The sequence below is a fragment of the Onychomys torridus genome, chromosome 4, assembly GCF_903995425.1.
Source record: "Onychomys torridus chromosome 4, mOncTor1.1, whole genome shotgun sequence".
Taxonomy (NCBI): Eukaryota; Metazoa; Chordata; class Mammalia; order Rodentia; family Cricetidae; genus Onychomys; species Onychomys torridus.
Genome location: NC_050446.1, coordinates 100,333,730 through 100,360,222, shown reverse-complemented (window position 1 = coordinate 100,360,222; position 26,493 = coordinate 100,333,730). Strand labels below are relative to the sequence as shown.

The window sequence follows — 26,493 nt, the reverse complement described above, 5'->3', positions numbered from 1 at the left end:
GGGCTTGTCTATCTTGTTGATCTTCTTGAAGAACAAACTCTTTTTTTTTTTTTTTTTTTTTTTTTTTTTTTTTGTATGTGGAGCTGAGGATCAAACCCAGGGCCTTGTGCTTGCTAGGCAAGCGCTCTACCACTGAGCTAAATCCCCAACCCATGAAGAACCAACTCTTTCTTTCATTAATCCTTCATATTGTTCTCTTTATTTCTATTATATTGATTTCAGCTCTCAATTTGAAAATTTCCTGGCGTCTGTTCCTCCTGGGAGACTTTGCTTCTTCCTGTTCAAGGGCTTTCAGGTGTGCTGTCAAGTCACTAGCATGAGATTTCTCCAGCTTCTTTATGTGGGCATTTAGTGCTATGAATTTCCCTCTTAGCACTGCTTTCATAGTGCCCGATAAGTTTGGGTATGTGGTGTATTCATTTTCATTGATCTCTAGGAAGTCTTTAATTTCTTTCTTTATTTCTTCCTTAACCCATTGGTGATTCAGTTAGCATTATTCAGTTTCCGTGAGATTGTAGGATTTCTGTAGTTTTGTTGTTGAAATCTAACTTTAAACCATGGTGGTCTGATAGAACACAGGAGGTTATTCCTATTGTTTTGTATCTATTGAGATTTGGTTTGTGGCCAAATATGTGGTCGATTTTAGAGAAGGTTCCATGGGGTGCTGAGAAGAAGGTATCTTCTTTTTTGTTTGGGTGGAATGTTCTGTAGATATCAATTAAGTCCATTTGAGCCATAACATCAGTTAAAACCATTATGTCTCTGTTAAGTTTCAATTTGGCCAATCTGTCCAGAGGTGAAAGTGGGGTGTTGAAATCTCCCACTATTAATGTGTGGGGTTTTATATGTGATTTAAGCTTTAGTAATGTTTCTTTTACATATGTGGGTGCCCTTGTGTTTGGGGCATAAATGTTCAGAATTGAGACTTCATCTTGGTGGATCTTTCCTGTGATGTGTATGTAATGTCCTTCGTCATCTCTTTTGATTAATTTTAGTTTGAAGTCTATTTTGCTGGATATTAGGATGGCTACACCAGCTTGCTTCTTAAGACCATTTGATTGGAAAGTCTTTTCCCAGCCTTTTATTCTTAGGAGGTGTCTGTCTTTGAATTTGAGGTGTGTTTCTTGTATGCAGCAGAAAGATGGGTCGGTCCTGTTTTCGTATGTATCCATTCTGTTAGTCTGTGTCTTTTTATAGGTGAATTAAGTCCATTGATATTAAGGGATATTAATGACCAGTGATTGTTCATTCCTGTTATTATTTTTATTTTTTGGTGGTAGTGTGTGTGTACTTGTCTTCTTTGGGGTTTACTGCTGTGGTGTTATCTGTTGCCTGTATTTTCATGGGTGTACCTGCCTTCCTTAGGTTGGAATTTTCCTTCTAATGCTTTCTGTAGGGCTGGGTTTGTGGATAAGTATTGTTTGAAACTGGTTTTGTCTTGGAAGTTCTTGTTCACTCCATCTATGATGATTGAAAGTTTTGCTGGGTATATTAGTCTAGGCTGGCATCCATGGTCTCTTAGTGTCTGCATTATATCTGTCCAGGTCCTTCTGGCTTTCAAAGTCTCCATTGAGAAATTGGGTGTTATTCTGATGGGTTTGCCTTTATAAGTCACTTGGCCTTTTTCCTTTGCTTCCCTTAATATTCTTTCTTTATTCTGTACGTTTAGTTGTTTAATTATTATGTGGTGAGGGGACTTTTTTGGGGGGTCTAGTCTGTTTGATGTAGTATAGGCTTCTTGTATCTTCATTGGCATTTCCTTCTTTAAGTTAGGAAAGTTTTTTTCTACGATCTTGTTAAATATATTTTCTGTGCCTTTGAGTTGGTATTCTTCTCCTTCCTCTATCCCTATTATTTGTAGGTTTGGTCTTTTCATGGTGTCCCAAATTTCTTGGACATTTTGGGTCATGACTTTGTTGGTTTTAGTGTTTTCTTTGACTGATGAATCTATTTCTTCTAATGTATCTTCAACACCAGAGATCCTCTCTTCCATCTCTTGCATTCTGTTGGTTATACTTGCCTCTGAAGTTCCTGTTTGTTTACTCAGATTTTCTATTTCCAGCATTCCTTCTGCTAGTGTCTTCTTCATTTTTTCTATTTCCCTCTTCAGGTCTTGGACTGTTTTCCTTGCTTTTTCATGATTTTCTTTCAGGGACTTATTGTTTTCTTCTGCTTTAATTGTCCTTTCCTCTAGTTTTTTTTATAGCGTTCTTCCCATTTTTTGTCTGTTCCTCCACTTTATTTTTGATTTCTTCTATATAAGGCTCTAGCCTCTTCATGATGTTATTTATAAGGTCGTTTTCTTCTTCTTCTTCCATTCTGTGATGTTCAGGTGTAGCTGTTGGAGAAGGGCTAGGTTCTGGTGATGCTGTATTGTTCTTTATTTTGTTGTATGTGCTTCTGCCTTGACGTCCGCCCATCTCCTCATGGGCTTGTTTTGTTCTTGGTGTTATCAGTGTACTTGGTCCAGACAGAGCTGAGAGATTTAGGGAGCCTCTCTCTGGTCCAGATGGGAGCTCTGGTCCAGATGAGAGTGCTTGCCGGATAGGAGCTGGGGGGGCTAGATTCTGAGTCTCAGGAAGTCCCTGGGGTCCCGGGCAAGTGAGTGTGGGGGCAGGGTGTGGAGACTGCAGGGTCTGCCTGCAGTCTTGGAAAAGGGGAGCCTTTCCGCAGGGCCTGAGGAATGGCCGAAAACTGGGGCCAAGTTGGACAGGTCCTCCTGGGTTGGCTGGTGCCCAGGGGTGGGACCCAGAGGTAGTTGCCTCTCTGACTACAACCCCAGGCACTCACCTCTGGTCCAGATGGGAGTTCAGGGGCAGGATGGAAGCTGGGGGCTGGTTTCTAAGTCTCAGGAAGTGGCTGGGGTCTCTGGCAGATGGGTGTGGGGGCAGGGCGTGGAGGTTGTAAGGTTCACCAGAGGGTCTTGGAGAGGGGGAACCTTCCCGGTGGGGATGGGGGGTCCTGCCCTGTGGCCAGAACCTGGGGCCCAGTTGGGCAGGTCTTCCCCAGAGTGGCTGGTGCCCCAGGCTGTGACCTAGGTGTGGGCCTCTCTGGGTGTGACCCCAGACACTCACCTTTGGTCCAGGTGGGAGTTCCAGGGCAGGATGGAAGCTGGGGGCTGGTCTCTGATTCTCAGGAAGTGGCTGGGGTCTTGGGCAAATGGGTGTGGGGGCAGGGTATGGAGACTGCATGGTCTGCCGCCTGCAGTCTTGGAAAAGGGGAGCTTTCCTGCAGGGCCCGCCAATTGGCCGGAAACTGGGGCCAAGTTGGGCAGGTCCTTCCGGGATGGCTGGTGTCCAGGCGTGGGACCCAGAGGCAGTTGCCTCTCTGATTATAACCCCAGGCACTCACCTCTGGTCCAGTTGGGAGTTCTGGGACAGATGGGAGCTGGGGGCTGGTCTCTCAGCATTAGGTTCTTTAAAGGCTCTGGGAAGGAGTTTCCTCCATGATGACAGGAAATGACTGAACCAAATTTGACATGGGGGCCTACAAGAGGTCCCTCAAGGCATTACCCAATGGCAAAGGGATGCCTTGACTTTCCCTTGTTGATCTACATTCATTAGTCCAATGTCAGCCTTTACCACACCTTCTGCATACTCCAAAAGGGAGGGGCCTTCTGTTTGGATTATTCTTAGAAAAAACATTGCCTTGTTTATAATCCCTTTTTAGGTGACCTTGTTTACCACAAATGAAACACTTAACATTTCAAGTTTTCTTCAAACCTCTTGAAATCACCTCTCCTATCCAAGCATCATCATGGTTATGAGATTCAATATTGACTATATCTCAGATTCATTCCTCCAAGGGTGTTGATTTTGCCTTTAATTGCCTAATTACCCTTACCCTTTTGCATTGTGCATTAGCATTTTCAAAAGTCAGAGATTCAATTATTTTCTGTCTAGCTTCTGAATTTGGTATCATTCTATTTACTGCTGAAGTCAATCTTTGTAAGAAATCAGTGAAGGTTTCTTTTGGGCCCTGTATAACTTTAGAAAATGATTCAGTTTTCTTTCTTACTTCTTCTATTTTGTCCCAAGCATTCAAAGCCTGCTGCAGGGCATAAAGCCAAGGTGTGGTCATCATATAGAGATTGCCTTTCTACATTAGCATAATCTCCCTCTTTAAGAAGTTGGTCTTGGGAGATTTCTATACCTCTAGCCCTATTTCATAGTTCAATGGTCTTACACTCATCTTTCCACTAGAACCTCCACTGTAATTGAGGACCACGCTCCTAGACTGCTGTAACCAATCTACAGTCTTGAGGGGTAATTCTATTACAAGTTGACTACAAGTTTAACATCTGCTTCACAAAAGGTGAATGCATGCCATATGAGATTAAATCTCCTTAAATCTTACATTTCCACAGGAGTCCATTCAACTCTTATACAGCCTTGGGAATATCTATCATTTGGCAGTTCCTGTAAGGTTACTGGATAAATTAAAGCTGGTTGTTTGAAAACCTTAGGCTGTTCCTCTCTGACCTCATAATGCAATGATGAGATTGGTTCTCCTTTAAATTCCTCTGTCTGAGTATCTCTATGATCTGTTTTAATAAGTTTTTCTAAAACTTGTATCTTAGCACTCATATCAACCAACATTTTTAGTGGTAAAACAAAAATGATAAAACCAATAATATTTGTAATTGACATTACATAAGTTCCATATAAATTAATTATCCTCTCATTTAATTGTTCCAATTTCAAACTGTCCAGCATATGATATACAGAGACCCGACTCCCTCCATTGTAATAGTGTTTCCCATTTTTCAGTGTGTGGGAAAAAACTCTCTCTTTTAACTAATTCATCCCTTTAAGATTCCCAATTGTCTCATCAAATCTGCTGACGATGACAGTTCAGATGATGGTGAAATGTGAGGCTGAATGCTCTGCATAGAACAGCAGAAGCCAGAGTAGTTTTTGAGGCAGCTACCTAGTGTGGCAGCAGCCTGAGGAGGGTGTCCAGGGAAAACCCAAAACCCAATGGGAGAAGAAACCCGCTGTCTGAAAATCGCTCACTGGGGATCATGGGGAAGAAACACGTTTGGCAGGAACTGTCTAAAAGCAGAGCTGGCTGGTGGTGAGGGGCTAACTCTGGCAGCATGTGGAGCCCATGTTTGTTGCAGAGAGTCTGCAACAGAAAAAAAAAAAAAAATCCCAAACTTGCTCAGAAGCTTACAGGGGAAAAAGAGAGGAAAACCTAGCTGGCAAGGTGGTGACTTCAATGGGAGCCCCTGCATGCAAAGCCACAGGCAACTGGCTTTTTCATGAATTAGTGTCCCAAAAGTTGGATGACAGATTTAGAGTGATCCTAATTAGTCTTAATAATAAGAGCCTTGAGTCAGATATCAGGGTAAATGCTGAAAGATCAGAGAAGTAAAGGATCAGCCAAAGTCACCTCTTACCTCCACAACTCCTCAGACAGAAAAGAGACCCTAGCTCCTGTCTCCACCCACCTTATATTCCTCTCTCCACCCAGCCATATCACTTCCTGACTCCTGTCTATACAGACCTCCAGACTTCTATAGTTAACTGATGTCTAGCTCCACCTTCTGATCTTTAGGCAAGCTTTGTTAGAGCACAAACAAAATATCACCACAAGTCTGATCCTTGGCAGTGCCCAGAGTCAGCAGGTACTTTGAAGAGATGGAAAAATTGGAGACCACCAGTTCATTTACAGGACTCGCCCTTCCAGTGTGTTAACGTCTGTCCCCATTGCTTCCAATGTATTTCAAAACAGTTTTTGTAACAGAATCAGTTTTCTGTTGGAGATGCTGGTGTGGAGGCACAGCCTGTGGGAAGCCTTTTGTAGACCCATAAAAGACTGATTTTAATATGTTTACAAAAATAAATCTAAAGGAAAGTGTCTGAAAAAGTTAAAAATAAAGCAATGAGAAAAATAAGATCATGTAACTGCTGACAGAAACAAGGTGGAAAGTAAAGGGTGGCATTCAAGGGTGGGAGAAGACAGTGTGAACTCATGGGTACCGGAGCATGTCATGGAGACACGTGGAGCAAGCACTTTAGACTCTAGAATCAGGCATCTTAGACTCCAGAATCAGGCATCTTAGACTCTAGAATCAGGCATCTTAGACTCTAGAACCAGGCATCTTAGACTCTAGAACCAGGCATCTTAGACTCTAGAATCAGGCATCTTAGACTCTAGAATCAGGCATCTTAGACTCTAGGATCAGGCATCTTAGACTCCAGAATCAGGCATCTTAGACTCTAGAACCAGGCATCTTAGACTCTAGGATCAGGCATCTTAGACTCCAGAATCAGGCATCTTAGACTCTAGAATCAGGCATTTTAGACTCTAGAATCAGGCACTTTAGACTCTAGAATCAGGCGTCTTAGACTCTAGAATCAGGCGTCGTAGACTCTAGAATCAGGCATTTTAGACTCCAGAATCAGGCATCTTAGACTCTAGAATCAAGCATCTTAGACTCTAGAATCAAGCATTTTTAGACTCTAGGATCAGGCATTTTTAGACTCTAGAATCAGGCATCTTAGACTCTAGAATCAGGCATTTTTAGACTCTAGAATCAGGCATTTTTAGAGTCTAGAATCAGGCATTTTTAGACTCTAGAATCGGGCATTTTTTTTAGACTCTAGAATCAGGCATTTTCGATTCGGCTCTAGAATCAAGCATTTTAGACTCTAGAAGAAACTGAGAAATGTTGGGAGCACCAATCCCTAAACTAGGGTCCCAGACTGAGTTTGAGGGAGAAAGGGAGCTGAATACAGGCATTGTCTATTTCTGCAACTTGACCAGAGGTATCTTGCTCCCAGGACCACAGTTACAGCCACTTTTGCTGATGGCTTCTCTGCCATGGTGGACTGTTCCTTAAAACTTGAAACAAAATGAACTCTTCTTTCTTTAAATTGCCTGTCACAGCAGTAAGAAAGCTATTTCTCCAAGTCTCTGTACTTGGTTTTCAAGATAATTTTGCTTTCCATTTCAGTGAGGAAGGTGGAGCAAATCTCCATGCCATCTACCCAGTCCTCACTGACTACCACACTCTCTGAATCTCCATATCTGCCCAATCCTTATTGGCTACCATACCCTCTGTTCTCTCTTCTGTACTCAAATCGAAGGTCAGTTTTGTCCAGCACTTCACAAATGTAATTTCACTTACTTCTCCTGGGAATCTTAGGAGATCAATGCCAGTGTTTTAATTTCACACTGAAAGCCAATTTCCAGTCACATTATTGGAAACAGTGATTCAGCTCTGCACACTGTCCCCTTCCTGCCCAAACAGTGGCTCCACATCCCACAGCATCACCAACACCTGTGATGTTATAAGGCACAGACCCATTGTTTTTAACGTGAAGGAATGTGTTTTCAAGATCCCCTGGTGTTTCTTATTCCATTTGATGTTTAAAGAACAGCCCTGTGTGCCATTATGTTCTTTCCCATGTGCTTTCCACTATAAAACAGTGGCACCAATTATTTTTCAGTAAAATTGGTGCTTAGATCATGTAGTAGGACTTAGTCTTTGTTCCCAAGGAAGTATCATTAGGAAGGATGGGTCTTCCCAAGGCACCAACTAATTCGAACCCTCCATAAATCCTCTCGGTGTCTTGTGGCCTTGAAAATGGAGCTTCTGGTGGTACCCCTTCCCTGGCATGATTGATTTTATTAAGTTTGGCTTCTGTGAGTCTCTGCATTCAGGGAAGCAGCTTAGTGGTAGCCAGATCAAAAGAATTTAGGATTACCAGCCTTATAAGAGTCCATTCTTATTCTAATCATTCATTTTAACTGTTAATTTCTCATTCACTGAGAAAGAGCTTGGTTTAATTAAAAGCAGAAACATTTTTCAAATTTGATCTTGGAGCATGGGCTTACTTATTTTAAGGCATATTGTTAGTGGTGAGTACTGAGAATCCACCCATGGAAAAGAGTTTGAGAGCCTATAATTTATTTTCTAAAATAATGGAATCAAATGCCCCTTCTTTGTTGGGTGCAGAGGTCTGACTTACAGTAAACTTTCTGATGGGAGGATGATGATGAAAGGGAGGAGGACAGCACTGCGTCACTAAGGCCTCTGCTAGCCTTGTTCCCATTAGAACACAATGGCTCCAGACAAAGAGGAAGTGAAAGGGGTGAACCACAGCACCCTCCAGTTCACATTCACATGAGTAAACTCCTGAGACAGTTTTCTCCCCGGGCTTGACCCTTCCACATACACTTTACAGAAAGAAAAAAAAATTACTCATGTAATGTGTACATCACACTAACCTCACCAAAGTGAATATCTAATCACTTTGATTTCACAGTTCAAGGTTTTGAATGAACTCAAAAAAAAGCCCCCCCCCCCAAAAAAAAACCACTTCCTCTATAGTAGAGGTAGCTGCCTTACGCTCTGCGGTTCCTGCCTGTACTCATCATCATCTCTGTCATTTCTGCAGGGGATAAAGGGGCTGGTCCATTCCTGCCGCTGTTACAAAGGACTGTTCTCAGCTGGCAAATATTCTGAATTCTTAGATGACAGTAAGCAAGAGACATAACTGTTTTCAACTTCCCATAAGTCACCATGCTACCTTTTTCCTTTACAAACAGTCTACGGGGAATGAAGTTCACGACACTTTGAAATCATTAGACTCATTAACAGCTTATGGCTTCAGGGGTAAAACCGCATCACTCAACTCATTTGTTAAGCAACTATAGTATTTAAATAAACTCATAATTACCCACCAATTTTCTTTCAATCGCCCTCAAGGATTTGGACTCAATGCATTATTTCCTGACACATTTCAAAAATCTTCTTACACTAGCACAACCACTCACTTTAATGTTCTTTGCTCTTCTTTTTCTTCACATTCTTAAAGACATTACCAAAGGAACTCCTGGCTACAGCCAGGGTGGTCTTCCATTCCTGGTTGAACGCCTGATCACCCTGTCTCACCCCTATATAAACTCCACTGGTTTAATTGTTTCCATGTCTGAACCCCTGAAAGTCTAATCAAATTGTTAAGCAAAATTTCTCTAACTATTTCATCCCACAAATATCCCCTTTCTCGTCTTGAAAGTTTCATGTCTGATACAACCATTCTGTTCTTTCATGTTGTGTTAATTTTGTAACAAATGCTGGATTTCCCACAAGTATGACCTGTATTAGTATTATCAACCTATTCTTATAATAACTGACCACTAAAGCTTATATCCTTTTGTCCTGAGTGCACTGTGCCAGAAACAGATGACCATGTCTATCTCTGTCTGTCTGAAATGTCAGAATGTATTGAATACATACATATGTATGTGGTTTATGTTAGGTCTCAAACCTAGGAAACACAGCTAATGGAGGTGTCTAGTAACACATAGGTTCACCCAAGATCCCTGAATCCTCCTGGCTGACATGCTCCATCCTGAACCCTAGACTCCTCCAGCCCAGGAACTGGACTTTCCCTCCCCCCGGCTGCTCTTCCCCAAAGGGTAGGCCCAGGCTCAAGCAGGAGCGGCCTTGGGTTCAGATGGGCAGACTGCTATTGAGCCAATCACATCAACAGCAGGGACTGAGCCAAACTGAAGACCCAGAGGCACTCTGCCTGCCAGTTCTTAATGCACATATGAGGTGTCTGTTAATAGGTCTGGGGGAGGGGCCTTGCCATTGCAGTGCTAAGTATTCACCACTCTGTGGGGTCCAGGTGAGAGACCCCACATGCTCTGGCATGTCTGGTAAGTTCTTGGACCTGGTCTTCCTGATGTGATTTGAATATGCTCATGTACCCCTATAGTCTCAATAGCTGATAAGCTTATAGGGCAGAACCCTTGCTGTTACCAAGAATAAGCCATTTATCAGTTGTGCTACATGAGTGGTGCAGGACAGGGAGTATCGTCCACTCAGAAGCCCAATAACCCTCCACCCTCAAAATGGAGTTAAATACTGCTTATAAAATGGAGTATCACAGGGTAGGGAACAGTCTAAAAGACCACTGTTGTAGAATATTAGTTGAAGATGTGTTATATTTGTTTATGCTGTGGAACATTTGTTTTAATGATGCAAAGATCTGTTGCATTCTTTTATGTCACATTGTTTAAGTCCATGAAACTATGTTATTTTGCCTGCCTAAAACGCCTGATTGGTCTAGTAAAGAGCTGAATGACCAATAGCAAGGCAGGAGAAAGGATTGGTGGGGCTGGTAGGCAGAGAGAATAAATAGGAGGAGAAATCTGGAAAGAGAAGATCCAGGAGTGAAAGAAGGAGGAGGATTGTAGGTTCAGCCACTAGCTAAAAGCAAGCCACGGAATAAGAAGTAAAGAAAAGTATATATAGAATAAAGATAAAAGCCCAGAGGCAAAAGGTAGATGGGATAATTTAAGAAAAGCTGGCTAGAAACAAGCCAAGCTAAGACCAGGCATTCATAAGACTCAATGTGATTTATTTGGGAGCTGGGTGGCAAGCACCCAAAGAGCCAAAGAGCCAAAAGAGTAAAAAATACCAACAACAGACCACTATTTCACAAAATGTGGAGCGTGTCAGAATAGAACACAGTCTGTTTGCCACACCTTTCCTCCCATGAACTTTTTGGTCTTCTTCACACGATATCCACAAAATAAATTCATAAGGAAATATATGAATAAAAAAGAAATGGAAAATAGCATATTTAGGCTCAAGAAGCTACACTTATGCTTTTCCCACTCAGTGGAAATAGATTAATTTGATAGATCATGTTATATCTCAGTTGATGCAATGCCTCCTCTCCAGTGAGTTCTTTGGCACATTTGTCAAAATCCAATGACTGTAGATGAACAGACTTATGTCTTGACATCATTCTGTTTGGGGGCCAGTACCATGCCAGTTTTGTTAGCATGGCTCTATGACATGACTTTAGATCAGTAATGGTGATGCCTCCGGTAGTAGCTTCTTTACTCAGGAATGCTTTGGTTATCCATGGACTTTTGTGTTTCCAAATGTTTGAAGATAGTTCTTTCTTCTATTTCTGCAAAGAATGGCATTACAGTTTTGATAAGGGTTGCACTGAATCTGTAGCCTGCTTTTGGTAAGAACCATTTTTCACATTGACTCTCCCAATCTCTGAGCATCAGAGGCCTTTCCGTTTTCTGGTTTCTTCTTCAATGTCTTTCTAGAGTATTTCAAAGTTATCACTGTAGAAATGCTTCATTTCCTTGATTAGGTTTGAGCCTCTAGAGCAGTATGAATTCAGACAGGAGGTTCTCTGTCAAGGTGGCACTCAATCACAGCAGCCTGGTTCTGACCAGTTTTTATGTGAATTCTTTCTCCACTGCAGATTCTAGATGGCTCCCCTATTTGAGCTTCAAGCTTGTGGCAAATAGAAAGCTTTCCAGTGGCTAGGTTTGGTGTTGTCTATCGTGATGGAATTTCCTAGGATTCTCTTTGGTTTTTTTTTTTTCTCCCTGCAGAGCTGAGAGTCCTTAGTCCTGCATGGAAAGACAGAGTGGCAGTTTATAGAGAGCACAGTGATCCTCTTTCTAGGCTGTTGTCACAGGTAGACAAGTTTCAAAAGTTTCTGGTCTCTATTGCTGAGCTCTACTAAATGGAGTCAGCAAGTTGTACTTACATACTTATGCATATAAGTAACAATAGTTAAAGAAGAGCCCATGAATTTGAGATGGAATGTAGAGGGAGTATGTGGGAAGAATTGGGGAGCTGAAGGAAGGGTAGAAATGATGCAAATACATCACTCATGCACAAAATTCTCAAAATAAAATAATTTTAAAAAAAGAAGTTAGTGTATTTTACAATGCACTGCAAATGATTGACTCGACTTCCTTTTTTTTTTTTTTACATTTTTTTACTTTAATTAATTCTTCGATTTTATTGATTCTTTGTGGATTTTGCATCATGCACTCCAATCCCTCTCATCTCCTGTCCTCTGTATCTGCCCTTTGTCTGTATCTGCAACTTTCCCCAAAATAAATGAAAATTAAAAGAAAAAAATCTCATCATAGAAGCTACACTATGTCACAGTGAGTCACACAGTATACCCTTTAGTCCATACATCTTGCAAGTGTTCATTGCAGTGAGTCATTGGTCTGGTTCAAGGCCTCTGGCTTCTGCTACACTATCAATACAGGATCCTCACTGAGACAGCTCTTGGATATACGGCTGCTGTCCTTTGTTGTGGAGATCCTGCAGCTTTGGATCTGCAGCACTGGCCCCTTCACATGCTCCAGCAGTTCCTAGATGGGGTGGATGTTGGGGTGAACCAACTCAGTCCTGGAGCTGGACCTGGGTGGTAGCTGAGCTGTTCAGCCTGCAACCTCTCCTGCATCCTCACCACCAGGGTGAGTTCTCCAGTACTACACTGTCTAGTGCACCCAATGCTGCAGGCAGTAAGGGGTGGAGGGAGCCAGTTCTCCTGCTCTCATGCATTCTGGGCTAGCTCACCCATGACCACAGCTGGTGAGGGGCAGAGCTAGCTCTCTTGCTCTCATGACCCTGGGGCTAGATCTCCTGCCTGCTGCAATTGGCAAAGAGTTGGGAGGCGTCTTCCCCTTGCCCATACCACCTCATGAGAGACGAGTAGTGGGGCCAGTTCTCCCATGCTCACGGCCTCAGGGCTGGCTCACCTGTGTTCACCTGCTTCCCTACTCCCCACCAACAAGGACAGCTCTACTGTGCTGCCCAGGCAAGGTGCAGACCCTGCTCTCCCAGGTGCTACAGCTGATGAGGGGCAAGACCAGCTCTCCCTAATACTGTAGCCAGTGAGGGGTGGGGCCAACACTGTGAACATCAATGTGGTCCTAGGTGGCAGTTCAGACCAGGGACATCCATATGGCCTTTGGTGGTAACATGGGTCATGGACATTGACACAGACCTCCATTGCTGCATGGCCATAGACCCAAACATGGCCCTCAGTGGCAGTACTGGCCAGGACTTTATCCTGGCCTCAAGTGGTTTCGCAGGCTACTCACTACTCACTCGCAGGTTCCTCTCTACCCTCACATCTCCAGATCTACCTCTCTTCCTAGTACTTAAGCTGTTTGGCTTCTCTTTTTCTCTTCCTCTCCCATCTCTCCACCCCATCCTTGCACATCAAAATGGCTCATGCTATGGACAGATCATGCGCTGGGGTGGGGTGGGGGGGAAGCTCTGGGTGTCTTCAAGTGTTTCTCCAACCCAAAGCTTCCAGAGGAGAGAAATCTCTGGCCAAAATTAGACAGTAAAAGTGTAATTCAACATAGAGTCATCCAGTCTCATGGTTGAACTGCCACCACAACCAACTAGAGAGGTCAGCAGCTAGGCCAATGATGAGAAGTAAACACAGCGGAACATGTCCAGCCAGTTGTGGGTCTCCATTCTGCAGGTACTGCTCTTCTTCCTGAACTAGGGTATGGCTCTGGGAGTCACAGTGACTCAGACAGTGGTCTGTTTTCTCAAAGGAAGACGGCACAGGCCCACTAGCACTTGTGTTTGTTACTGGCTCTACTGATGGGTAGCGTAATTATGCTTTTCCCAAGGCGCAAGAACTGCACTCTTTTTCTTATCAAATCACTCACCTTTTGTTTCTCCACCACCTATTCGCTCTCTTCTTTCTCTCCCATCGCTCCACCATCTTCTTACTCACTTCCTATCAAGCCCAGCATCCATGTTGTCTTGGCACTTCCCCAGCATCCAGGATCTATTTCTTGATGGTTCCAGTCATGGTGCCAGCTGGACACAAGTGAGTGCTGCTGTTTTGATGTTCTTCACAGCTTCATCTCTTCAGGGTGGTCCTCTGTTGCTCCCTTCTTACCAGGCTGGAGGAGAGATCGAATCCCTGGCCAAGGCTACAGCCACTGAGAGCCTGAGGCATGATGCTCAGGCCACAGTGGCTGCCAGCACCATCTTGATACTTGAGACTTACTTCATATCATTTTAGCTACTCTCTCAGCTGCTCACTGTTTTATTCTTATAAAGCACACACACACACACACACACACACACACACACACACACACACACACTACTTAGAAAGATGGTTACTTGGCATGTATAACTTATCTAATGAAATTATTAGATCTAATAACTTATTTAATTAAGATAATAATGGAGCTACAGATGTGATTCCCTACTAAGAAATAAGAGAGAAGCAGCTTCTGTAGTTCCAACATAAAATAAAATGACACTTCTCTTTGGAGCCAAATGTGATACAGATAACTATTTTATTATGTCCAAATATCTTCATGTTCTTGAATTACTAAATTTAGTTGAACTGGCAATACTTGGGGATGTTAACGAAACCCCACATAAACACAGCACTCCACAGTTAACCAAGTGTGTTTATGAGCACTTGAACCCTGTGGTCTCTGTAAAGTTATTCACAAGTATAGATACTATGCTAACATAGCACTCAGGAAGGAGTCGGGTTTTACTTCCAGCATTGTAAAGACCCTGGTGCTTCAGTCTACAATCTAAACCATAAATTTCATATGGGAGAAGCAGGAAGATGTAAGTAGGAAGACAAATGTAACTCTATTGAATGCTAATATGGACACAAGCCAGTTACTAATGAGACTCAGGTTGTGGGGAGCATATGTATTAGGATCTGGGACAAAGTAGAATTAATTTTTAATTAGATAATAAAAATAAGAATGTATTCACAAATAAGCAGACTTTCTTCAAAATACTCGTCATTATCCTACTTTTCTAAAATAAAATTGCACCTGTATTTTAGTCTTTATTCTGCATATCACGTACATTTTGTTTAATGGCCACCTGAGTTTTCTTTCCTTCGTTTTCCTGATAGCTAAGTACCGAACAAAAGACTCTTCTCAAGAGCTTTGCTTTAAAGTAAATGTATCCTAAAGTAGACATGTGAATGGATATAAATTAGATGCATCCTAAAGAAGACATATGAATGGATATAAATTAGATGCATCCTAAAGAAGACATAAGAACAGTGACCTGCTGTTTTTTCTGTTTCAACCATTTATTCGATTGCTGTGTTAATACAAATGAGCTTCTTGATCTTGCTTTAGTGTCCCAAGATCTATAACTTTGCATTCCAGAAAGGTTATTAAAATAAAAACTGTGAAAGTGTTTGGAAAAACAATACTTTGTGTGCCCTTTTTAGGGCAATAACACAGAGAATAATCACATACAAGAAAAATTGCCTGTGCACATATAGTAAGGATGGCATATTTTTTCACAGGTGGAATTTCCAAAAAAATGCAAAAAATAATTGAAGACACAAACTGTATCAAATGAAGTTTTTGTGACTTTTCAGTTAATCTCCACATGTTTTCAGAAATCCTGCAAACAACAAATACATGAAAACCATAATTAAGACTTTTTTCTGTAAAATAAATCAATGGGCTAGAGAAAAGTGGGAAGGGGGGAGACTATCAAGATATACTTATTAATAATACTATATATCAATCATACTTAAAGTTTTTAAATTTTATAAGCTTTTTGCAACTTTTCTTTGTTTTTGTTTTTTGTTTCTTTGGGACAGGCTTTCTCTTTGTAGCAGCCCTGGCTGTCCTGGATCTCACTCTGTAGACCAGGCTGGGCTCAGACTCATAGAGATCTGCCTGCTTCTGCCTCCCGAGTGCTGGGATTAAAGGCGTGCACCACCGTGACCAGCTAACTGTTTTATTCTTTAGTTTCTTTGCTCATGTCTTCATTTATCTCTTATTAATGCCTAGTTTAGGTTCTTTGCTCATGTCTTCATTTATCTCTTATTAATGCCTAGTTTAGGTTCTTTGCTCATGTCTTCATTTATCTCTTATTAATGCCTAGTTTAGGTTCTTTGCATGGTGTTGATCTATTACTTTCTGTTAAGAGTAGTTCTCAAACCACAGTCTGCATGGCAAGCTCTCCTTGGAGGGTAGTGGGCTTCGAGCGAAGCTTCATTTGTTCTCAGTGCAAACCAGAAACCATGATCACACTCAAAATTCGTCTCAGCAGACATGAAGCCGAGGCCGGAGAAGCTTAGCCTGGGCTGCATAGCATGCACTAAAACAAACAAAAAAAAACAGCCAATCTAGTTTTTTCCTATGATTTCTTACCTCTGCTGCCCATCTAATTCCAAGCCCATTTAGATCTGCTCCTGATTTCCAGTGTCAGTTCATGGCTACCAGATGTTCTGACAGCATCAAAGCTTACCTGCCTCTGGCATTTCAGACCAATGTCTAGTATTTCCTACTGTGTAATGTCGAAGTTTATCCAAAAAACTTTTCTCAACTCTTGTTACTTAGCTTGTAGAGTGATTTTGTGAGACTGGCATAATACAGATTGCTGAGTAGAATACTCATCTCTTCCACTGCAGCAGCTCAGTCTCAGCCTTGTTTCTGTCTCTGAGTATACTTAGGGGCACTGCCCAAAGGCAAAAGCAGGCCAATGTGCCTCTTTGTGGAGGAGGAAGAAACAATGTTTGAGAGTCTTTGTTTGTTTGTTTTAGCTATAGACTTCAACATGGCGAACATTTTAAAGAACCCGAAAGCACACACAGTGTCTACACACAAGGAGGAGTCATCAGTGTCCAGAGCACCGACAAAGGTTTGCTACCTAGCAATTGTAATAATGTAGCAAGTGCAAGAACTTTCTTTGTTCAGCTGGCAGTGTCATTAAAATCCACTGGCTTCACACAGTCACTCTGGCCAGCACATTCTCAACATATATTTTAGAAAAAATTTAATGATCAGATATTTATTTGGAGACAATAGTCTTAAATTTAAATGTTCTATTTTCTTCTAGCATCACCATCTCTACTGAAATTTTAAAAATAACAAAAAGCATATTATTTTGTAGCACGAACACTAATTGGTCTTACAATAAAAAAACCCAGAGCCAGATATCAGAGTAAATGCTGAAAGATCAGAGGAAACAAGCCACAGCCACTTCTCACCTCGCCAACTCCTCAGCCGAAAGGAGAAGGTCCTGCCTGTCTCCACGAATCCTTAGACTGAATGCCCCTGAGTCCTCAGCCGAAAGGGACTGAGTTCCTGTCTCCTCCCACCTTATATGCCTTTCTCCACCCAGCCATATCACTTCCTGTCTCAACCTTCCTAGTGCTGGGATTATAGGTGTGTGTGCTTCCCAAATACTGGGAGCAAAGGCATGAGATCCCAAGTGTTGTGATTAAAGGTATGTGCCACCACTGCCTGGCTGTTTCTCTTTTAAACTGGATTAATCTTGTATAGTCCAGGGTGGCTTTGAACTCACAGAGATCCAGATGGATCTCTGCCTCCTGAGTGCTAGGATTAAAGGTGTGTGCCACCACTGCCTGGTTTCTATGTTTAATCTAGTAGCTGGCTCTGTCCTCTGATCTTCAGGCAAATTTTGTTAGAGTACAAACAGAATAGCACCACAGCATTTATCTTTTCTTTATGACAGTTCTTTGCAGTGGCTTCTCCTTGGGTTGACATACCTTCTAGTGTGCCCATGTGACTGTTAGGGTTACTGTGACAACTCAAAGGAGTTATTAAAATCCCCACCCGTACCTGCCCAGTGGCAATTTCTTCCTAGAGTCAGGGGGAAGGCGCTACAAGTGACTGGGATCTATGCTGAGGGATATCAAATAAATCTATGCACACAAGCTCTATCAATCCATTCACTTTATTCTTCTAAAGCAATCCTCTCTACACAGCATCTTTTCTGCTCTCATGCTTAGCTCCTCCCTTGCCTGATTCTCTGTTCCTTCCTCTGCTGTTCTCTCATCGTCCTATCTTAGTTCTTTTTTCTCTCATTGCTCTATCTTAGTTTTCTCTCTCTTTATTCATTCCTTAATCTCTGAAGTTTCCAGTTTATATGCCCATACAATCAGCAATTCTCTGGCCAAAGCAAGGTCACAAGGCTTGAATTCCATCAGGGTCATAAAAACAGATAAGAGTTTACACCAGGCAGTGACTGTCAGGTTTTCTTTAGGACTCAAGGATGAACTCATAAAAGGAAAAGGTCAAATGAGAGGGAGAGGGACCTAGAATCAATTAGGGAAAATCCAAGAAGGGAAAAGGGGGATCCATATGTAATACTGCATTCCTAAGTGTGGTTAGATAATAAGATGATCAGTAAACCAAGGTGAAAGTAAAAGGAGTTAAGAGTTTGTTAGTTTGAGGTTAGCTTGGGCAGCACTTTCCTATCTGCTGGCAGGGGAAGTGTTCTGGGTTGCTAGGCAACCTGCATCACAGCATGATGTACCTGGTTTGTAAAAGCCCTTTTGTTCTGAGTTAATGCTAAAGGGAGAATCTTCAGAACTAAAAATAACATTTGGGATGTTGGAAACAGGAGGAATTAAGCTTACTTTACACTACAGACAAAGCTTTGTACCTAGCATCTGCCTGGCCTTGGCAGTTGTCTCAGTGAAAATATTTACCTTATCTCAGGAACTAGCAGATAGTCTGAATGTTTATCTATCTGCAGTCTGTCCTTGGATGTTTGAGAAGTATCTCAGATAACATACTTTTGTCCAGAGATGGCCCTGGCCAGATGTTTGCTAATGAAGATAATTACAAAAAGGCAGACTTCTGAGTCTAATGATAAAAGGGAAAACAAAGGCCTGAAAAAGGGGGTCTTGACTGTGTGACTGTTGTTACCACAGTTGGGGAATGTTATCCAAATACACCAAAACTATAGAAAAAATTGTGCCCAAATGAATGATCACCCACACTGGTAGAAGTTCTTAGGAAAAGAATCAGATGGGAAAGCTACAATAGCACACAAGAGATTCACTGCAGGATACAGTTAATATTCAAAAGCCATTATCACCAATGTTCCTTGAGTCTTGGCTTCATCCTCAGGATGACCCTTGGCTCTTCCAGGTACTAGCTCTGCTAGTGTCAGCTGAATTCCTACTTCCTATTTCTGTGGCTTGCAGCAAGGGATGCTGTCAGTGGTTGCCCTCTCTTCACCTCTTAGATGTGGCCCTGGAGGAACTGACGTGGTAGATGCTGTTTTCTTGAATACCACAGCTTAGGTCCTCTGTGCTTGTTTGTTTGTTTGTTTGTTTGTTTGTTTGTTTGTTTGTTTTTACAAGAATAAGAGATAGTTTATTCCGGAGCTATTTTGAGTGACTGTAGCCTGGGAACACAGATTTAGGTTACCCCAAACTCCATGTTCTGTTGTGAAAACAGTTTCACGAAGTGTTATCGTTTTACAGAACAAAGAAAGTCATGAATCAAGGCAAGTTTAAAATGCACTGATGGGTCCATCAGAGAGTGGATGAACATTTTCCAGAGGCCCAAAAGTACTATCTGATGGCATTCTTAGCTTTGGGTTTGGTGGATGCTAGCAGCCTGCTAAGTTAATAGATTCCAAAAGGATTTTATCTATTAGACAATATGTTAGTTCTGACATGGAGTTAGGCAAGATATGGCTGTTCTGAGGATTAAAGCTAGCCTGAAATAATGTACCTAAGATAATTACCCCACCTCAATCCTAACATTCCAATCACCACAGCACTGAAGTTCCAATCAGTCAGGCAGTCTCTGCAGACACAGTTTCTTTGCAGAAGTTTTCATTCTCAGTTCTCCCTGTTGGACAAGCATCACACTTTGCGCATGCAGGGGTCTCCTGCTATTTATTAAACATTAGAAGGTCCCTTGTGCCTAGGATCTGCTATAGATGAGGCTGAGTACTGGGCAGGACAGCAGTCTTCAGGAGAGAGGACTGGCTGGTAAAAGCCGTCAAGAAGGGTTTCTAGCAGGAGTCCCCCAGGTCCTTCAAGGTGCCTCACAGGAGAGATGTCACAGACTCACCACTGTGTTGCTTTAGAAAAGATTAGATAAGGCCATTGGCTTAAAATTCTAAATTTGATATTTAATTTATATACTAGTCAGGTTTTTAATCTGTTACAGTTTTTCATGTCAAAATTTTAAAATTTGTCTTATTGGGTCTGACCATTATTCAAGAGTGGAAATTGTGCCCATATCAAATTGATTTTCTTAATTTCAGTATTCCTGTATTTCCTGGTTTTAACAATCTAATCTAATGAGATCTCTTTCTACCTTAAATATTCAGTAAGTTTTTAGGTCACAAATTGAATCTGTGGGAGTTTATCTGAACAGATGATGTTGTCATGGCATTTTTTATGGCCATATTGCCAGACTAAAAAACTGAAGAAAGGTCATGGAAATTCAGATCTGTTCTTCAACAGATACTGGGGCAGGGGGATTTGTAAAGGCTAAACAACCCTTCTCAGAGTCCACCAGAGAAATACAGTTAGAAGTAAGGCAGCTTTCTGTGCCATTGGCTCTGTCCCATTGCATATCTTTGGCTGCCACTTGGAAAGGTCAAGCAGTAGATTAAATGGTTTATTAGCAAGAGTTTATTACAGTTGCAGAAGCCCAAGACCTCCAGACTACCAACTGGGCTTGTTGTGCTTGGATCTGGAACGTCCCTAAAAGGCCCCTGTGCTGAAGGCTTGTTCTCCAACTGGGGGTGCTGTTGGAGATTGTGGGAAGTAGTGGGTGGTGGAGGTGAAGTAGGTCTCTGGGGACATAACTTTGAAAGGTGTTTTCTCTCTCTCTCTCTCTCTCTCTCTCTCTCTCTCTCTCCCTCCCTCCCTCCCTCCCTCCCTCTTCCCTTCCTCCCTCCCTCCCACTCTCTCTCCTTCCTCCCTCTCTTTTCTTTCTTTTCTTCAGACTAAATAAAATCTCAGTCTTGATGTTGAAAAAAAGGCCAGAAAGGAAAGCATAATATTAAGCAAAATGAGTCAGACTAGGAAAGACAAATGTACATTTTTCTTTCCTATGTGCAATCTAGGTTTAAACATAAATGCATATTTATATGCCTATATAAGGGGCTATAAGGGAAGAAGGAGGGAGTGTAAAAGAAGGAAATAGGGGATAACAAGAAGAATTAATGAAGTGAGAAGAAAGAAAAAATCCCACTTTCATGTGGAATTGTGTGTGTGCGTGTGTGTGTGTGTGTGTGTGTGTGTGTGTGTGAGAGAGAGAGAGAGAGAGAGAGAGAGAGAGAGAGAGAGAGAGAGAACAGCAGAAGAGGGACTATTGGGGTGCAACTCAGGGAGAGTCAGGAGATTATGATAGTGAAGAGTGAATATAAGCAAGATACAATGATGCATTTGTCATAATGAAACCAATTACCTAACGACAACTAATGTATTAATAATAGATGATAAGGGATGGTGGATGGATGGATGGGTGGGTGGATGGATGGGGGGATGGGGGATGGATGGATGGATGGATGGATGGGGGGATGGATGAATGGATGGATGGATGGATGGATGGATGGATGTATGGATGGGTGGATGGGTGGGTGGATGGATGGGTGGAGGGGGGATGGATGATGGATGGATGGATGGATGGATAGATGATGGATGGATGGATGGATGGATGATGGATGGATGGATGGATGGATGGATGGATGATGGATGGATGGATGGATGGATGGATGATGGATGGATGGATGGATGATGGATGGATGGATGGATGATGGATGGATGGATGGATGATGAATGGATGGATGGAAAAAATTAGAAAAACAGCATCCAGAAAGAACATTCTTGCAAACACTCTAGCCTAAGAAGCTGGTAATTCCCTTTCCATAAGAAGGGATTGGAGAAGTGGCTCAGTGGTTAAGAGTGCTCGCTGCTCGTGCAGAGGACCTGGGTTCAGCTTTCAGCACTCACATGGTGGCTCACAGCCATCTATAACTCCAGTTCCAGGGGATCTAACGCTGTCTTCTGGCCTCTGCTGGCACTGCGCACCTTTAACAAGCATACATAGTGCAGGCAAAACACTCACAAACATGAAAATAATGGTATTTTTAAAGGATGCTTTATAGAATTTCCTTTTATGTATTTCTATGCACCCAGTGTGAATTTTCTTTGTATTTACAGTGTAAATCTAGTTATAGTTCTTCAAGAACAGAAAAGTGGTGACTACCTTGTGCTTTCTTCTTCCTCCTGCAGTCCCACTACAGGAGCTTGGGTCCAGAGTTTCACCGTGTTCTCTTTGATTTTGGAGGTCAGAGCCCGCTAATTTTGTACTATCTTAAAATGCACCAGTCAGGTGGTATTTCCATCACTCATAAACAAACGGGAAGTAAACTCACCAAGATACTCCAAGAGCCATATCCTTCCTAAGCTTAGCTTCAAGGTGATCAGTTTCTAAGATACTGGAAGCTGTCTATTTTCTGTCCCAACTGTTAAATGTGTTTTGATGGACACTTTATGCAGTGTTTACTTAGGCTTTGTTTACTTCTGCAGCATGTTTGACTTAACCGATGTCTCTTTTAGCATCAAGGCTATGACCTACCACATAAGCAAAGCAAAGAGAACGTGAAGCCTGACCACCACCCCCCAACATGGTTGTGCTGAGTCCTTCCCCAGAGTCTGTCTTGCCACCTTGTTGTTCCATGCTGGTTAAAGCATTTTTCATCATTGTTGGTGTTGGCTTCTGACTCCCAAAGAGAGTCTCATGTATGTAGTTGGAGAACTTCTCTCCAGCCCCCGACAAGCCCTGTTAGTCCAACAACCCATTTATAAAATAAACACACAGACATTCATATTATTTAAACTGCTTGGCCATTAGCTCAGCCTGTCATTGTCTAGCTCTTACTCTTATATTTAGCCCATTTCTATTAATCTATACTTTGTCACATGGCTCATGACTTACCATTACCTTATCTCTTTCTTATCATGGTGGCGGCTGGGAGTATCTCTCTGCCTCAGCCTTCACTTTCCAGAATTCTCCTCCTCCTTGTCCCGCCTACCCTATCCTTCCTGCCTGGCTACTGGCCAATCAGCACTTTATTTATTTTAACCAGTCAGAGTAACACATTTGACATACAGAACATTCCACAGCACATGTATGCTTTGCTTATGGATACTTTGTACACTTGAAAAATACCCATCATTGTTCAGGAGTCACTGTCGACACAGAGGAACTCTAACTGGGTCTACTGCAGCCTTCCCTCTGTGTATAGGAAAGAATACTAAGGTTTTTCTTCATGATGTCTATTTCTGTCTTTGAAAATAAAAGGTTACACTTTACAAATTCTTGATAGACAGATAGCCCAATTGAACTCTGGCCTCCATTTATACTCTCCTGTGGAGGGGTAACAGCAGATTGTCATGCTCATGTGGTTTGCTAAATAGCACAACACATCATTGTTTGTTTGTTTTTTCATGTAATAAGGAAATTTATAAGTTCTGTCACCTATTTAAATTAAATTAATACTCATTAATTGAGCAGTAGCTTAGCAATACTCCTTAAAAGAAATAATGAGGTAGTGAAAATATTTATAATGCAACATAAATATAAATATATCTTATAAATGTGTAAATGTAAGTTTTCAAAAACAAAAAAGTGGCAGAATTATGCTTCACCTGTTCCCTACAAGAGTTCTTTTTCAGCCATGCTAAGGAATGAACTCAGGGATGACTGAGTCCATCTTGCTATAAGACAAAAATGTTAAAAATAAAACCTAACCAGAAAGTGCCTAGTTCCTCTATTAGTGTGGCTTCTCTAAAGGAACATAACTGATAGAATGAATTATTAATTAATTGAATGAATAAGTTATTACTTATTAATAAAAACATCATCGAGTTGATAATGAATGAATATATTAATAATGAATTGATATGTTAAAGAGATTTCTTAGAGGCTCACAGGCTGTGGTTCAGGTGGGCCAACAATGGCTGTCTCCCAGTGGAAAGGTCAAGACTGGCTGTCTCAGCCATCCGGTCTGCTGCTGGAATTGCTGAGGATTTCCAGAGATCTGCTGGTCTTCAGTCGGTGTTAGAATCCCAAAGACATAGGTTCTAACAACATGGGGTGTGGAGGTCAGAACACAACTTTTGGGTGCTGCTGGAAGAACTATAGGTTCTGGAATTTAAACCCAGGTCATGAGGCCTGAGCTGTCTGGTGGTTCCGTTAGCAACATGATTTTAAGAGGGATATTGTGCACACCAAGACAGCAGCCGCTCACGACAGGCTTAGGGAGTCTATCTGCAGTGTCTCCGCCATGTAGCCCTGTCTTGACCCTGTCCTGAGCTTTCCTCTTCCATCTCTCCCTCATTCTGAATTCTAATCTTATCTAAGTATTTTCCAGATATTTCAACTCCTCCTCACTCAGTGTCTGAGTTGCTTTCTTACCTGGGCATGCCTTCATTACCCAAGTCCAGGGTTCAAGCTGTGTCTTGCAGGCGACTTAACAAAGATTGGCAGAAAAGCTCTTATGTTCTGGGTAATATGTTGTGTCCTAGGGATATGGCCACAGCCCACCTTCAGAAGGCCAGTGCTGCGGATATCGCTCTGTACAAATAAAATTCTGATTGGCCAGTGGCCAGGCAGGAAGTATAGGCGGGACAAGAGAGAAGAGGATTCTGGGAAGTAGAAGGCTGGAGGGAGACACCGCCAGCCGCCGCCATGAAAAGGAACATGTAAAGACACTGGTAAGCCACAAGCCATGTGGCAAAGTATAGACTAACAGAAATGAGTTAATTTAAGACAGAAGAAGCAGATAACAAGCAGCCTGCCATGGCCATACAGTTTCTAAACAATGTAAGTTTCTGTGTGCTTTCTTGGTTGGGTCTGAGCGACTGTGGGACTGGCGGGTAAGAGAGATTTGTCCTGACTGGGCCAGGCAGGAAATTCTAACTACACCATGCTGTCATTTTTACCAGGACCACTAAAGAGGCAGCCTTTTTGTAACCACCTCACATGCCTCCTTTAATACTTTCTATTATTATTTACTCTGTCCTCACTGTTGCAAAACTTTGCTACACTGCTGTTCACTGGTCTCTATGGTGGCATGGTCAGATCCCACAAAGCAGGCTTCCTATGCACAGAAATAGCAGAATCCACGGAATGTGGGTATTTTTCCCCTGTCCTGAAGCATCAGGATCACATCTGACACACAGATGAAGAGCAGAATGTTGAACCAGGGGACCTTGATCAGAGCACCTTATCCTGAGAGAAGAGGGAAAGGGGTCTCCAGGTTGCCTTTCTCCACAAAACTAGCACTTCGGGGAAGTGTGCTGCTTCTCCATTATTGTGTGCATCATTGTCTACATGATCCAGTCCCAAGAGGACCTGAGAAAATGTCACCAGAAGAGTGAGACCAAGAGAAGGGGGGCAGAGGATGGACCAGAGAGACATCAAGGAGCATTGGAGAGGTTCTGAGGAAAAGCCTTGTCTGTGTTGCTCCTGTGTTGACATCCCAGGGCCACAGTGGCCAACTGGATATAGCTTGCATCCCAGAGAAGAAGAAAAGACCATGAAAGCATCATCAGATAAAGGATGCACGAAGCATTTAAGCCCTGCTCTTGGGAAAGATGCCTTTCATTTGATTTGTAGATGACTTTGGCTTGATGCTAATCTTCACTTCCCGAGGGTGTGGCTAAAGTTCTTTGAGAAAACTGCCAGTTAGAAGTGGGGGATGAGGACTTGTGAAGGGAAAAGTGTTTTTGAAGAACACACAGAACAAAGGGGTTTTGTCCTGTGAGCCTGAGGCCGAGCACAGGCATGTGTGCCACAGGTATTCTGCAGCCACCTGGAGCCAGAAGTCATTAGAAAAATGTCAGGAAGATGTGGTCCTTTCTTGTTACAAACTCAGTTTAAGTTCTCGGTTTTTTTTTTTCTTTTTTGTTTAAAAAAAATACAAAACACAATTGGCCAACTTGATGCTACCCTTTACTCAGTTATCCTGACCCAGACATGGATGAGGTGTGATGAAGAAGCCCTGGTACACAGGGTATGTGGCTGGAAAACCTCCCTGAGCATGAAAGAGAAAGGTGCCTATGAGCTGTCAAGTGTACTAAGAGAACACACCACTGTGTGCAGTTTTGGACACATAACAACTACTATGGATTATAAACTACCTAATCAAGAAAATAATTCTCAAGAGGCTCTGTGCAGAAAAGCCTGATGGCCTGAATTCAATCCCCCAGCCAGGGAAGGAGAAAGCCAAAGCCAAACAGATACCTGTACATGGTGGCACACATCACACACACACTTACATCACACAGACACACACACACACACACACACACACACACACACACACACACACACACAAACACATACATACATAAAACACATAAACACTGCATCACACACATACATCACACATACACACACATCAGACATCACACATCACATCACACATGTACACATCACATACACATTGCACACATGCACATAATAATTACTTTTTTTTTTAAGAAAGAACATTTGTCATCATCCAGAGATTCTCCCTAGAGTCCATGAACTACAGTAGAAGAGCACTGTAGTTATAAAAATGGTCCATCCTCAGAGATCACTGATCAGGACAAAGGGAGAAGGTGACCACTCAGAATCAGTGAAAACTTCAGAAGCACAGGGCGTTACTGATTGTTTGTCTTAATGTGTCCTTTGCTTTGCATAGTGAAGCTGCTATTAAGGTCTTGATTTGTGTATTGCTTTCTAATGCATGTGCAACTCTATCCCACGACTTAATGAGAGAAAAGAAAAGCTTTACACTTTTAATCCTAGCACTCAGGAGGCAGAGCCAGGCAGATCTCTGTGAGTTCCAGGATAGCCTGGTCTACAGAGTGAGTTCTAGCACAGCAGGGGCTACAT

The 26,493-nt window shown here is 42.2% G+C and overlaps 1 protein-coding gene across 1 annotated transcript in view; it reads left to right on the top strand.

Moving 5' to 3' along the window:
- Fam227b (family with sequence similarity 227 member B) overlaps positions 1–26,493 on the top strand; it is a 171,693-nt gene that overhangs the window by 136,885 nt on the left and 8,315 nt on the right. Inside the window, exons 12-13 of the mRNA XM_036185834.1 lie at positions 16,368–16,465; positions 21,840–22,002. Of these exons, the coding sequence (XP_036041727.1) occupies positions 16,368–16,465; positions 21,840–22,002 (261 nt within the window). The remainder of the gene's footprint in view (positions 1–16,367; positions 16,466–21,839; positions 22,003–26,493) is intronic.